General features: G+C 40.1%; 1 protein-coding gene across 2 annotated transcripts in view; it reads left to right on the top strand.

Annotated features, from left to right (window-relative positions):
- THSD7B (thrombospondin type 1 domain containing 7B) overlaps positions 1-14,786 on the top strand; it is a 680,297-nt gene that overhangs the window by 223,596 nt on the left and 441,915 nt on the right. For both annotated transcript variants that reach the window (XM_019480192.2, XM_019480191.2), the window contains exon 3: positions 1,086-1,896. In XM_019480192.2, the coding sequence (XP_019335737.2) occupies positions 1,086-1,896 (811 nt within the window). The remainder of the gene's footprint in view (positions 1-1,085; positions 1,897-14,786) is intronic.

Here is a 14,786-nt window from a genome sequence, read left to right as displayed (position 1 = left end):
GATTGTCTGTCTTGATTCTTTCCTCTCCTTAGCCTGGTTTTGTAGGTGCTAATTGATGCTCATTAACTCATTATGTAGTAGCCAGGTCCTGTGTATTGAGCTGGTCCCCTAGTCCCTGGTCCATGAGTGAATCATGATTAATTGATTGGTAACTGGTAACACGGCAGCTTAGCAGCCAGGCCTGCAGCAGTGTCTCCCCTCCCTGCCCCAAGACAGACACAGTCAGTCCCACAAGCACCCATGGCACCAGTTTTCCTTTTTTGCAGCTTGAGGGGCAGTTCCCCCAACCCCCTCCACCAATCTTCTTGAAACTTGGTAGGCTTTGTGGCCTCATCAAGAGCTACCAGCCCTGCAGTTTTCACCCCACTATGTTGCCACGCCTAGATGTGACATGAGTTTTGCTTTCAGGAATTTGGGGCGCTATGCCCCCCAAACCCCTGCACTGATCTTCTTGAAACTTGGCAGGCTTTATTCTCTCTACAGAGTCTACCACTCCTGAATTTCATCCAAATTGGACAAAAAACAACAGTTATTGGATATGTTATTGTTTCCCTATTATGCTTGTCTTAAACAGGAAACAGTTTTTCTACCCAGAATAGAAGAATGGGGCTGTTGTAATATGGCTGTTGCTTCTTTTCACAATATCTGCTGCCTGGGAGAAGGGCAGAGTCCAGCGGGGGTAGGAGGGGGGCAAAGAGAGTCCAGCGGGGCAGATCCAGCAGGGCTTCAGTGGTGTAGTCATACTCTGCTTTGATTCCTGTTTCTCCTAAGGTTTAAAACCAGCTGTCCCAGGAACAGTAGGAAAGCCTGTAGTAGGAAAGAAAACCAGGACAGTAGCAAAGCCTGTAGTTTTTATGATGTGTTCAGGATATTGCAGGACATGGTGATAATTACTTACTTGTAGACCAAGACTGTGATATTGTCCTAGGGCTTGATCTTGCTATTGGTTTCAGTGACTTCAGTAGGAGTTTGACTGGATTGTAATTAACTGAACTGGATTGTAATTAGTCTCTGAAATGGACTAGCTCAGTTTTCCTTTACCTGGGCATTTCAATCACGTGCTTAATATTTTCTTTCTTTTATAGGTCACTGGGGACGATGCGTAGGTGACTGTGGGTCTGGTGGTATTCGGAGTCGTGCAGTGTGGTGTGTCCATGTAGAAGGTTGGACAACCCATCATTCAAACTGCGAACAAAGGGACAAACCTGAAAACCAGAGAAGTTGCTTTAAAGTCTGTGAATGGCACCTTGAGCTCTTTGAGTGGGAAGTTTCAGAATGGAATATTTGTGTGCTTGTTCCTTTCGCTCATGGCGAAGTCAAACCAAGGACTTCAGATTGTGTGACTGCACAGCATGGGCTGCAGCACAGAAGTGTACATTGTATTCAGAAACTGAACAGAACTATAGTTGTCAACGAAATATGTGAATATTTTACACCACAACCACCTATAGAACAAGCCTGTCTAATACCCTGTCCCCGGGACTGTGTTGTATCAGAGTTCTCAGAATGGTCTGGGTGCAACAAGGATTGCGTAAAGAGTTTACAACACAGAACTCGTTCTGTTCTCTCCCCACCTCTCTATGGTGGTTCCCAATGTCCAAATCTTACGGAATCAAGAATGTGCAACGTTTCTGTCTCTTGCTCTCTTGGGGAAGAAGAATATACCTATAGTCTTATGGTTGGACCTTGGAGTAAGTGTAGACTGCCTCACCCTAAAGAAGTTAGTTTGATTGGAAGAACCATGCTGGACTTCAGTTCGGATTCTACAGAGCGAAGCACGTTCAGACTGCAAGTTTACAAACCCCACCATCATTCCAAGCCATGGGATGTAGAGCTAGGTTATCAGACTAGGCAGGTTAGGTGTATAAGGAGTGATGGGAAAAATGCAATGTTGAGGTAAGGGTATCTTTACACTTATCTTTTTTTTTTTTGATGAAAAACAGAGTTGCATGTAGATAGCTGGTAAAATATCAAGTTCATGGTAACAGAACAGGACTTACGCGTTTGAGTTATAATTCCAAATTTTAACGTGCTTTTCTTATAGTCATGTTTCGCTGTATTTTGCTTTCTTGTAAAGAGAAAAGGGAATTAGCTGAATATTTTGCATGCTTCTACAATGTGTGACTACTTACCTGCATTTTATGTTTTTAATGTGTCTCCTTTATAAGTTCTCAACCAATTTTTGTTTTGGCATTACAGAAAATGGAAGCGTATATCACTTTGTTTGTTAACAATGTTTATTTTTTGCTATGAACAAATCTTTTTCAATATTGTATTGCTTCTGTTAGATTGGACAGACCAAACTCTACCTCGGACTGAACCTCTTGTATTTTCACTGATAACAGAGAGTCCTTTTTAGAATTTGGTTCATTAAATTTATTAAGAAAACAATTTTTTTAGCAAAGTTGCTTGAACTAATGAGAAATTAATGATACTATGATTTTATCTTTATTTAAGAAAACTTAGTGGTTTTCTCATGCATGTGAAACCCTTGGTGATGCCAGTGGTAGGTACGTAGGTGTATGGCAGAGAATAAGCTTATTTTTCCTTTCTTTCGTTTTCTATTGACTTATCTTTTCATTTATGCTGCCTAATCATTTCTTTTAGTTCATGCAGTATGGATTCCTATAATTTCACAGTCAAGGTTATAATACTCTACAGCAAGTAATGGAAAGATTTATTTTCCATGTTTCTCATGTTTAAATATAAAATGCCTTAGCACAGCCATTTGACTTCAGATTGAAAAAATATTTTTCAATAACATTAGAAGTTCTTAAAAATCTGGTTCCTGAATTTCTCAGAACTCAATGCATTTCTCAGTAATCTATAGCTCCTGGCACATACTCGAATTCAAATTGGAAAGATAAGGGTTTATTTTATGTCCAGTGCTTTGCTACTATTAATGTCACTGGCAGGTTTGCACAGGTACTGAGGTGAAAATATGTCCTCTAGACTTTTTTTTTACTGTCTTCTATTATATCTGCAGCAAAGTACAGATATTTTTATTGATTTGAAAAAGATGTAGAGTCTCCAAACTATTCTGCAGTTCCTGACATTTCTACTGTGTTGCATGATTCTATAGAACACAATTCTGACTCTGATTTTATTTCCATTCAACTTCCTTGACATTAACAGAATTCATTCTTATTTATTTCACTGTAAGCAAGATTGGAATCAGGGGCATGGACACTCGCATACAGTTGTAAACTGACTTCCTGACATTTATATCACACTCTCTATCACAAACTATACATACAGAATTCTGACTTTAAATACACCAGTCTGTGTGTCACTGAGATCCCCTTGGCAGACTCCCATTAGGAAAGGGAAGGCTGTTCTCACTATTGCATCCCCTTATGCTGATTCCATTGTGCAGGAGAGGTGCAGATTCAATATATGGTTGATGCTTCTTAGAGTCCCCATTGGAAAAGGCTGTTCAAGAGATACTCTTGAAACAGCAAGGGGCTCCTAGTTCTGGTCATGTCACCTTCTTGTCCATTCTCTCTTTTTTGACCGTGATAACCCATTTGGAGGTGAAGCTTAACTACTTCAACCTCCTAGTGCATTTTCCCACTAGGGCTGTGCTATGCTTTATGCTAGCAGATGTGGAACCTAGTCCATAATTTACTCTTACCGTCTTCATAAAATGAGCTGCTTTATTGATTTGGAAAGGGGCTAAGGGTCCTGTTGTTTTATAGTGCTCAGTTTGTCACACACTTCATTGCAAGATACTTTTTTACCCTGTTACCACTGATAATTCTATAATTGAAGCTAGAAAATTAAATCCCAAGTACATGGCATATCTGATACTAGGGTAAAATGTCATCACTACTAAAAGCCCCTGACAAACTCTCCCTTAATAAAACGTGGTTCATTAATGTCTAACTCATTTTATTGTGCAACATATTTTGCTGTCTTTCTTTTGAAGAATGGGCCAGATCTTGCAGATGTCACTTTACAATAGTGATGATATTTTGGATGCTGATGAAGAAGAGAAAACACATTTGCATAACCCTGAAGCAGACTTTGGCAGGCAGCCAAAAGTCTGCTGTAAAACTGGAATGAAAAAGTGTGCTTATTCTTTTTTGTGGCCAAGTTTTCTTGTTTAGGTACTGTGTTGAATAAGCACTGATGAGATGCATCTTATCTATGGGGAAAACCGAGGCAAGTGAAGAAAGTATCACAAGATGTCTGAACTGAAATCTCTCAGCATTGCTTAATTATTATGATAAATATCCTAAGAATCTCACCACACTTGTTAGTCCCGCTGCTGTCTAATTATTAAAGAAAAATGCCAGGTAATGCAAGTACTCAGCCAACTCCCAAAGAATATTTGAGGAAAGTAAATACCTGTTGGTCTAATCACAAACTTTAGAAAGTTGCAGGCCATATAATGCTGCACTGTTAACTTGGGGCATCTTTCCCATTATCAAAGTGCTGTATCTCAGGGGCAGGCAAAATGCGGCCGTGGGCAACACGCAGCCTGGCAGGCCATTCCATTCAGCCCGCGGGGGACCCTAAAAAAATTAGAAAACGAATATTTATCTGCCCCTGGCTGCCTGTCATGCAGCCCTCGATGGCTTGCCAAAACTCAGTAAGTGGCCCTCTGCCCAAAATAATTGCCTGTCCCTCCTGTATCTGGTATTGCTCAGGTTGATGCACAGTTCTTATTGAGAAGACTTATATGAATAATGCTTGCATCATCAAACCATATTTTTTCAAAGATGTCTTGGGCATAAATAAAATAATATCTTGAACAATTACAATGAATTGAAAAAAAAGTATTCTGAAATAGAAAAGAATCTCTTTTTGCCTAAAAATGTATTTCGAGAATAAGGTCATGAAAGTGGTTTGGAGCACTCTAAAGGTGAAGAGGGTCAATTCTTGCAGATGCAGGATTAGTGGTGGGAATTTTTGCTTTTTAATTAATAAGCTTATAGTTCTTGCTTACTAATAGTCTTTTTGAAATGGCTAAGTGGTATGAAACTTACTTGCCTGAACTCAGATTCATTTTCTCATTGATTACTGATAATTAACATGACTAAAGCCAGTCAAAAGAAATCTCTCTTATAAAGCATCGTTAAGAGAACATTGTTTTCATTTAAATAATTGGCCCTGTAGGGATTTGTGAAACTTATATCCACAAGTGCAAGAGCAGAATTAATATGCATTGTAAAAAGAAAAGCCCTAAATTAGAATTATTTCCAAAGGTGTTTAGGTGGATGAAAGAATATATACACCTTAACTTATTGCAGTGCATGGTTTTCTTAGGAGTTGTGAGCAGACGAAACAAATATGCTGAGTTAAACTGAGGGGAAATACCATATTTCAAGCTGATCCACTCTGTTTTATATATCTTGTACATCACAAAGTGAGCAGAAACTAAACCATGCTAATCATCCAATTATTTCATTCAGGCTCTTGTTTTGCTTCCACTGGTTGTGAGATAGAGAAGACCTGGAAATGGTTACTGGGGATCAGATGATGCCTGGCATGTTCTTCCTTGACTTTCTTTTCCCCCTCTTCTGACTAAGTGCGATTGTTTAATCTGCCCATTTACAGATTGAAATAGGAGCGTTAAGAATAGAACTGGGTGGGAATTTTTCATTGATACGTTATAGGGAGTACTAGTTTGTCAAAATCAGAAAAGGTTCAAGGGAAAAGGTTGGTTTGCTGCATTTTCCATTTTGAAATAAAAGCACTGTGTTTTTTTGTTTTTTTTTTAAAGGAAAGGTCATTGGTTTTGGTTGAAAACAGTTCTAGTGTAGAAACATAGGCAAATTTGTGTGTGTGGGGGTCATTCCTTCGGAATCGGAAACCAGTTTTCCAGCTCTAATTATGAAAACAATGTGCTGTATTCTTCTATTTCAGGGTATTTTCAGATATTTCCATCCTGTTTCATATTCAAAATGTGTGCCTATATGTCTGTGTTTAAACACAAATCTGAATAATTCAGCAAGAATATATATGCTGTGTGTCCTGACTACCAGACTAGGAAGGCATTTTTGCTCGCTGTCTATTTAGACATTTAAAAAAACCCAGCTGCATTGGGAGGGGTTGCAAGAATGCCCACACAGAATGCGATGCGAATGATGTGGATTCGTCCCTCCGGAAGAGTTGGGATGTGAACTTCAGTCTCCACAAGTCCCTTCACAAATGAGTTGAAACACAATGCACCTTTTTGGAATTGCACTTCAGCAAGAATTTTTTAATTTTTTTTTTTTTTTAATTTGGTCTGAACCAATTATTTTCCTGGGTTTTTTTGATGTTTCAGGGCTGACCTGGAAAAGCAAGTACTCACTCAACCCTAGCTATAAATGCATAACTAGGTAGAATAAATAGAACAGTTTCCATTTTTAATCCAGTTAACAGATTCATAGCTTGTATTGTAGTGACAGTGAACATTTTTGGAGATTGCTTCAGGTTAGACAACAAAGCTAATATAGCCTTGTGTTCAGTCAAATGCCTGAGTGAAATAAGATTGGAATTTAAAACAATATTTATCTTTGCGCAGTGAAATTACATGTTTAGTTTATGGACTCAAATCAGTGTATTTTAATGGTAATGCTTTGCATATTTAGGTTTATTCATATTAGCTTGCCCTAGATACATGTGTAACACACAAAACCATGTCTGGACTCTACCCAAGAGGGAAGGGTGTCTTTATATTTTGGGGTTCTTCTGTATTACAACTGTTTTGACTTCAGGCCTACGAACTTGTATATACCAGCCATTTAAGTTCAAATTCTAGCAGGTTATTTCATATAGTTATCTTCTAGAAAACATTCATCTAAGCAGCTAAAAAATTAAGTGGAAGTTGTCAGCTCTACTTTTCATTCCCTCTGAAATGAGCAGATTGGCCTTCCCGTGGGCCTTCTATGAAAGAAGCAGTGGACAGATGTACCAAGGAAAGAAATGTGCATATAGGGTCCTGTACATACCAGAAATCACTTGTGGTTTTAGCCACAATAATCTGCTGGGAGGTGTTGTATACTACACTAGGTAAGGGCCTATGTATGTATCCATTTATAGGCTATTTGTTCACTGAGTGAGAATTTAGGCTAGCAATATTAAGATATAAAAGATAACCCCTTTCAAGGGTTCTCCATGGCAGTCGGGCATGGTTGATTTACTTAATTCATTAGTGACTGGACTGGTTTTAATCTTGGTGACGGCAATGAAATATTAAAAAAAATGGAATGGGAACATGTAGCTGTATCTAAAAGCAAATTTCAGCTGACTCTTTAAAACATTGGGATAAGAAGTCCTCTTAGTCATGTTGACATATCAACTTCAATTTCTTAGCATAATCAGCCTGGCCAGTAACTTATTTTCATTAACTTCTTACCTTAGGAGAACTTTTTTCTTTAACAATTTGGCACAGATACACTATAGTACAATTGTCCCTATAATGGTATAGATGAAGCTGTAAAAGGAAATTAATGTTGTGCTTCATCTGACTTAATTTATCTTCAAATTACAGTCAGGAAGATTAAAGATTTTAGGATGGCTATAAATTTGTGAACTTTGAGTATACAGCATTTTGTACCTGTGTAAGGAACTTCATACAAATGGGAAGTTATTCCTATAAGAGAAGAACACACAGGTTTTTATGAGTTGAGAACAGAATAATTTCTTTTTAGAGATATTCCATAGTTTCCTTCCCTTGGAAGGATAAAACTATTTATATATATGAAGTACTATAAGTCCTCTGAGAACAAAGTTGTTCTCTATGCTCTATGCAGCAAGTCTTTATTTATTGGCATTTTATAGGCCTCTTGACTAATAAAGAAACATTATAAGGGGAAAAATACAGAACATATAACATGAAAATTTTAATGTTGAATTATTACAGTTTAAAAAAAAATCATGTAGGGTTTATTTGGTAGATCCATTTCTCCAGTTTCTCTAATTATTATATATATAATTACATTTCAAACAGTTGAGATTAGGCAGTGCTTGTTTTCTACTTTATAAAGCAAATCTAACTAGTTACTCTGTAATTAATGTTGTGCACAGTGCAGTCCCAGGAATTACATGGATCCTCTCCCATGGATTGCAAGCTTGATGTAGTAGAGGGGCCTATGTGCTGGAAATGCTCCTGAGAGTAATGCTGTGTGGAATTGTATATTCCTGATACAGTCATTCGATTACAAGGTCCTGGGCAAGGTTTCTAGACTAATAGTAATCTAAAAATAAAAAGTCCTTAATGATACAGCAGGAAGATGAAGAAAGACTACCTCACAATGGCTACAGAGGCAGATGAAGGCAGTGGTGGAATAGAAATCTTGGTTGTCTAGGTTCTTTCTTGCCATTGGATTATGGTTTCCTTCCTGTGAAGTTTTGTGTGGGTGCTGATGTGCAATGGCATTCCCACATTAAAACAAGACACATATAGGTGTCTTTAATAGCCAAATTGTATGGCAATGGGAGCACGTGGCACTGATTACCAGAAGTCCGTTATTACACAGAGCTGATGATTGCATAGTGGTCATTTTGTACTTGCAACTGAGATAGGCACACAATTTGGTAGCTGCAGCCAGGACTAACCAGGCCTATTTAGGATTGCCTCTGCTTACCCCATATAGAGAGGGCGATAGAAAAGGTGCTTTAAATCTAATTCATGTAATTCACCTGACTGGAAAAACATGTCCAGTGGGATCACTCTATCCGTGGTCCAAATGAAGTACAGGCATGTCGCATCTTATGCAGGGGTTAGGTTCTGAAGTCAGCGCGTAAGGCGAAAATCATGTATAGTCAAATTGCATAGCGAGTTGACTAGTGGTGACTGCCTCTGCCTCCAAAACTTCCTGCTGCTGCCGCAGAGCCATGCTTAGAGCTGTGCGGCTGGTGGCAGCGGCGCAGCGCGGGGTGGTGGTGATGGCTACATGCCACCTGGCCAACACCATGCTGCCAAAACCTCCTGCTGCCACCGCAGACTCAAGCCCCGCTCCCCTCCCACCTCGCATATAGTTGAATTCATGCAAGTTAAATGTGCATATGATGCGACTGTACTGTAATGACATTTGCAACTTGAAACATCTGTACCCTGATGGATAATCCTAACAACTGACACTCTGATTAGCCCAGCAGGGAATTGATGACCGTGTTTATCACCCAATTAAGAAAACGACAGAGGGACATTACAAGCTACTTGATGATTCTGCCTGTTGATTTAGCAGGGACCATAGCCAGCATGTGGTCTGCTAGCTAATACACAGGCACCTCTCAGCAAGGCAGAGGGGAGGGGGGAATTCCTGCTTAGCAGGGAGTGGTGAGGGGGAGGGGGGGAACTGCAGCCAGGAAGCAGAGAGGAGCAGCTAGCCCTGCTGTGGAGCAGAGAGCACGGCTAGTCCAGAGAGCATGCTGGGATGCTGGGGGTGTCTGGTTTATCTTAAGCCAGCAAGGGGCCTGCAACAGACATTGCATAAACTGTCTTGAGGCAAATCAGTTAAGTCTGATACTACATTCAGCCAGGTTTATCTCAAACCAGTATCAGCCATTTTCAAATTGGTTTATGTGCACTGAACATCTGTTCTGTTACAGGTTTAAACCAGTTTCTGATCACTTAAACCAGTTTATGTGTAATGTCTGTCCTAGACAGAGTGGGTAGAGACTTTGCACAATGAAATAGAAGACTTGGAAAGAAAGTTAACTCAAAATTCTCCTGAGCAAGTGTTCAGAATATGGTCTCATCAGCATGAACTCCTTAATCTGGCAAAGCAACAGTGGAAGACATAATGGATGCATCCCCTCTCAAAATATTGGCACCTGATTGACCTCATCAGTGTGTGATGACATCCAGGACTGTCATGACATCCACATTACTACAGCTGTGACCAGAGCAGACAGCTGCTATCATATCCATTTGCATCATCCCAAAATGGCAAAAAAAAAGAACCAACCCCCCAAAAAGATTAAGTAGTGAATGCTTGAAAGACCCTGCTAAAAGCAATCATTTCCAGCAGTGCCTCAGTGAGAAATACTCTGACTTCCATGATGATCTTGATACCATTGGTCACTGGGAGAACTTCAAGAAAGGAGTTCATGAGGCAGGTACAAAATATCTAGACTTCTCCACAAAGAAACATCAGGACTGGTTCAGTGAGAGCAGTAGCTAAATTTAAGCTCTCAATGAGAGAAAAAGGAACCTTCAAAGCTTGGCAGAATAACATAAACTCCAGAACAGAAACAATGTGTTTATCACCTCATTACAGCTGAAACTCTGTGGAGGATATGAGTGAAAAAGAAGTGGTAGGAGGACAAAGCAAAAGAGATTAAAAGTTTGTGAGCAGCTACATGTGTAGTTATCTTTTTTTCAGTGCAGTCACATTAGATTGTGGTAGCCAGGTCTGAAGCCACTTGGGGTTTGAAGTGCTTATCACAGTCAGGAGGAGCAAGCATAATCAGGAAGCCAGAGGTTAGTCCGGGAGCAGGGTCTAGGAACAAGCCAAATCATGAAGCTGGAAGATTAAGCAGTAAGCAAAGTCAGAGCACAAGTGGTTTGGAATCAGGTTGAGCCCTGTTGCCTAGATACTTCCTTTTCCTGCATAGGGGTTTATATGGGAGAAGTGGAGGGTCAGTTGACTCTATCTGGCCATTCTGGTGACAGGGAGTGGATGGAGGATTAGGTCCTGCTGGAGGATTAAGACCAGCTTTGCCCTGTCTGGGTGATCAGCCATGGGATGACAGACCTAGATGAATGGCTGTGTTGGCCAAGCTGAGGGCCCATGTTCAAGGCCATAGCCTAATAAATGGAAAGCTGTCTATGGTCCAAGCACAAAAGTAGCCATTCCCCTGAGGTCCAGGGATGGAATGACACTCTTTAAAGACAGTTCCACCATCAGTGTACAGTGGAAGGAGCATTACCAAGGGCTCCTGAACTGAGATTCCAATGCTGAAGACAACTCCATCAAAGGCATCCCACAACACCCTATTAAGGACTGCATTATAGAGCCAACAACTTAACAAGAGGCCTTGAAAGCATTAAGCAGGTGAAAAATAGCAAGCATGTGGTTTTACGAACTGAAATTCATAAGCGAGGTGGAAGGAAGCTTTCTTACTAACTACACACTGTTATTTTGAAAAACTAGAAACATGAACAGAGTCGCAGAGGCCTGAGAAATGTCAACATTGTCACCTTATTCAAGAGTTGAGATAAATCTAATTGCAGTAATATTCACGGTATTGCACTCCTGTCCATTGCTTGGAAGCTCCTCACTAACATTCTCCTCAATGGACTCACTTTCCTCACTGAAAAGATTCTGTCCAAGTCCCAGTATGGTTTCAAACCACTCAGAGGTACCATAGATATAATTTTTGTTTTTAGACAGCTGCAGGAGATGTGTTATGAGCAACACTGAGAACTTTATATAGCTTTCATTCACCTGCCTAAGACCTTTGATTCAATCATCAGAGAGGCCTTGTGGAAGATACTGATGACATGTGGATGCCTGCCAAAATTTGCTACCGTCATCAGATTTCTTCATGATGATACGACAGCAGCCAGCTTTAGCAGTGGCTCAAAAATGAATGCCTTCACTATTAGATCTAGAGTCAAGCAAGGATGCCTGATTTCACCAACACTCTTTTCCATCTGTATTGCAGCTATACTGCATTGCATTGCCAGTAGATTTCCATCTGGAATCAGCACTCAGTATTGCATGGACAGAAATCTCTTTAACATCAACTGGCTATATTCTAAGACAGCCAGTGCCTCCATAGCTGTTCTTCAGTATGCTCATGATTGTATTGTGTGTGCCCACTCAGCTGAGGAGGCTCCATGTTACTCTTATTTGCTTCTGTGAAATATATTAAATGCTTGGACTTGCTGTTAATGTCACAAAAACTGAAGTACTTTACCAGCCTACTGCAAAACAGCCTCCATATATTATAATTAGAGGACAATCATTGGAGAATGTTGAATGTTTTCTTTACTGTGGTAGCTACTTTTCCCAATAAACTTAACATAGACAATAATATTTAACAGTTGTTAAATTTAACAGTGTAACGTGTCTCCAAAATTGTCTCTTTGATGATCATGACATTAGGATCCAAACTAAGCTCCTTATATACCTGGCTGTTGTGACATCTATCCTGTTGTGTGGTTGTAAAATTTGGATAATATATTGGAAAAATGTCAAAGCCTTGGAATGCTATCATCAATGATGTCTTCAGAAAATCTTCCATATCAACTGGGAAGAGAGAGAAACAAATGCCACCACTTTGGCTTAAACAAATACCACCAGCATTGAAGCCATATTTGTATTTCGCTAGGTTTGTTGGACTGGACTTGTCACAAGGATGCCTGACAACTGGCTCCTGAAACAGATCCTGTACTTCCAACTCACTGATGGTCATCACTCTAGAGGTGGGCAACAGAAAAGATTCAGGGACATGTTGAAGGCAAATCTGAAGAAAGGAGATTTTAACATCAGTACTTGGAAGTTTCAAGCACTGAATTACCCCCGCTGGTTCCATGATGTGTATGACAAGGTATCAATTACTTTGAGCAACTTCTCACTATGGAGGTGGATAGATGAGATAAAGGGAAACAACTGTGTCCCTGACATTACCAGGACTCATTCCTTCTTTCTGGAACTATCTGCCATATCTGTAGTTCAACATATGTATCTTGGATTAGCCTCCTTCTCCATTTCTGGACTTACCAATGGCTGCCCTATTTACTGGAATATTGTCCTCATATTGAGGGACTGCTGCTGCCAACAGTATGATTATTTTCCACTGTACATAATTAAATTCTTGGATAATTTATACCAATGGGGGTCGGGTTTAATGTCATAATAGAGGGGTTATGGATAGGTATTTCACTTCAATGAACCTGAATTCTAATACTTTTATGTAAAAATATTATGTGAGAGTTTTGTTAGGTTTTGTTAAGTTTCAAGGTGCATCAGAAAAGTATCCCACTTGATTTATCTTTTTTTTCCTCATTCAGGCTTTTCCCTGATTTTATAGATGAAGAAACTGAGAACGGGAAGAGTTTAGATAAGCTTTTCTAATTTGGACATATGGCACATAAAGCTGTATTTAGGAAGTAAATTGACCCAACTTCAAATAATCAGAACATTTCTTTTTACTTTGACAGGAGCTGGGTGAATCCTTAATTTTTAATCATGCTGAGTGCATCTACATAGATTCATAGATTGTAGATTGTAGAGTCAGAAGGGACCTCAATAGATCATCTTGTCCAACCCCCTGCCCCTGGCAGGAAAGAGGACTGAGGTCAGATGACCCCAGCCAGGTGACTATCTAGCCTCCTCTTGAAGACCTCCAAGCTAGGCGATAGCACCACCTCTCTTGGAAGCCCATCCCAGATCCTGGCCACCCTTACTGTGAAAAATGTCTTCCTAATATCTAACCTAAATCCACTCTCAACTAGTTTACACCCATTATTCCTAGTCATTCCCTGGGGCACCCTAGTAAACAGCTCTTCCCCTATTCCCCGTTGACCTCCCCTAATAAATTTATAGGCGGCCACAAGATCTCCCCTCAGCCGTCTCTTGTGAAGGCTGAAGAGATTCAGCTCTCTCAACCTCCCCCCCTGTAGGGTCTGTCATGAAGGCCACTAATCATGCGAGTGGCTCTTCTCTTTTACATGTGCTCTTTTACATGTGCTCTGGGGGAGGCAGGGGGGAGCAGCACTTTAATTAGAGCAGCTTGCTCTCATTAAAGCACTGCTGCGTCTCGTATATCAGTGTCCCCGCACTAAAAAATGGTGTTGGGGGCACTTGAATTAAAGCTCGTTAGATGAGTTTTAGTTCAAGCACTGCTCCCACCATTTTTAATCATGGGGAAGCATGGGGTAATTGCCATGCTCCAGCAAACTTGATTGATGGAGTCTGCTTCAATACACTGGAATGCCAGTGCATCGGAGGAACCTCCATGCTCATATATAGGCACCCTCCATTGTGCATTAGACTATATTTATGTGAATTAACTAAAGAGCATGTGGTGCCTGTAGTGTGCTGGGAGGCTGTTCTGATGCACTGTAATTACAGTGCATCAGAGAAGACTTGACTAATTGAGTCTGATGAAACATGGTTACCGTGCTCCAGCAGCCTCCCGTGTCTCGTGTATCAGTGCCGCCACACTTCAAAAAGGCAACGGGGGCACTGTAACTAAAGCTCATCAAATGAGCTTTAGTTCAAGTGTTCCTGCTGTTTCCTAGATTACAGGTAACCTTCTGGGTAGGCTACTGATAAAAGAAGCAGGAACAGTTCTACAGCTCAACCTTTTATTTGCTTGCACCTTAAAACATAAGAACAAACATTTATCCTAATGTCTATGTGGCTACCCACAACAGCACAACATAGATTTTCACCTATCCTGACTGGGGAGACTCGAGAGGAGGGAGGAGGGTGGCACATAGATTGACAGCAGGTCTTCTTGAATTTGCAAAGTTCTCCAAATTTCCCTCCAGCTCATGCCCAATATTTATAGATGGCTGGTTTTAATATTCTAATAAATGACCTCTGCTTTGTTTTATTTAAATGTCTTTGTTTCACTGAAACCTTTGGTATTGGACTGAACCATATCTTTTGTGAACTTGGAAAGTGTCAATTATTTGGGACTGATATCCTTGGGAAAGAGGGAGGACTTCTTATCTCCTTTCCTTCCCCATTTTGGAATGCGGTTTCTGTTTCTTCTTTACCTTACTTTATGGCCTTTCTGACAGGCTGTTTTTTGTTTTTACAAATTATTTAAGCATTTTAACAAAAACATATCAATTATAGCAAAATAACATCTAATATATTTGGTTACAT

This window comes from Alligator mississippiensis, chromosome 4, assembly GCF_030867095.1.
Source record: "Alligator mississippiensis isolate rAllMis1 chromosome 4, rAllMis1, whole genome shotgun sequence".
Classification (NCBI taxonomy): domain Eukaryota; kingdom Metazoa; phylum Chordata; order Crocodylia; family Alligatoridae; genus Alligator; species Alligator mississippiensis.
The sequence above is the reverse complement of the archived record's forward strand: the minus strand, read 5'-3'. Positions and strand labels throughout refer to the sequence as shown.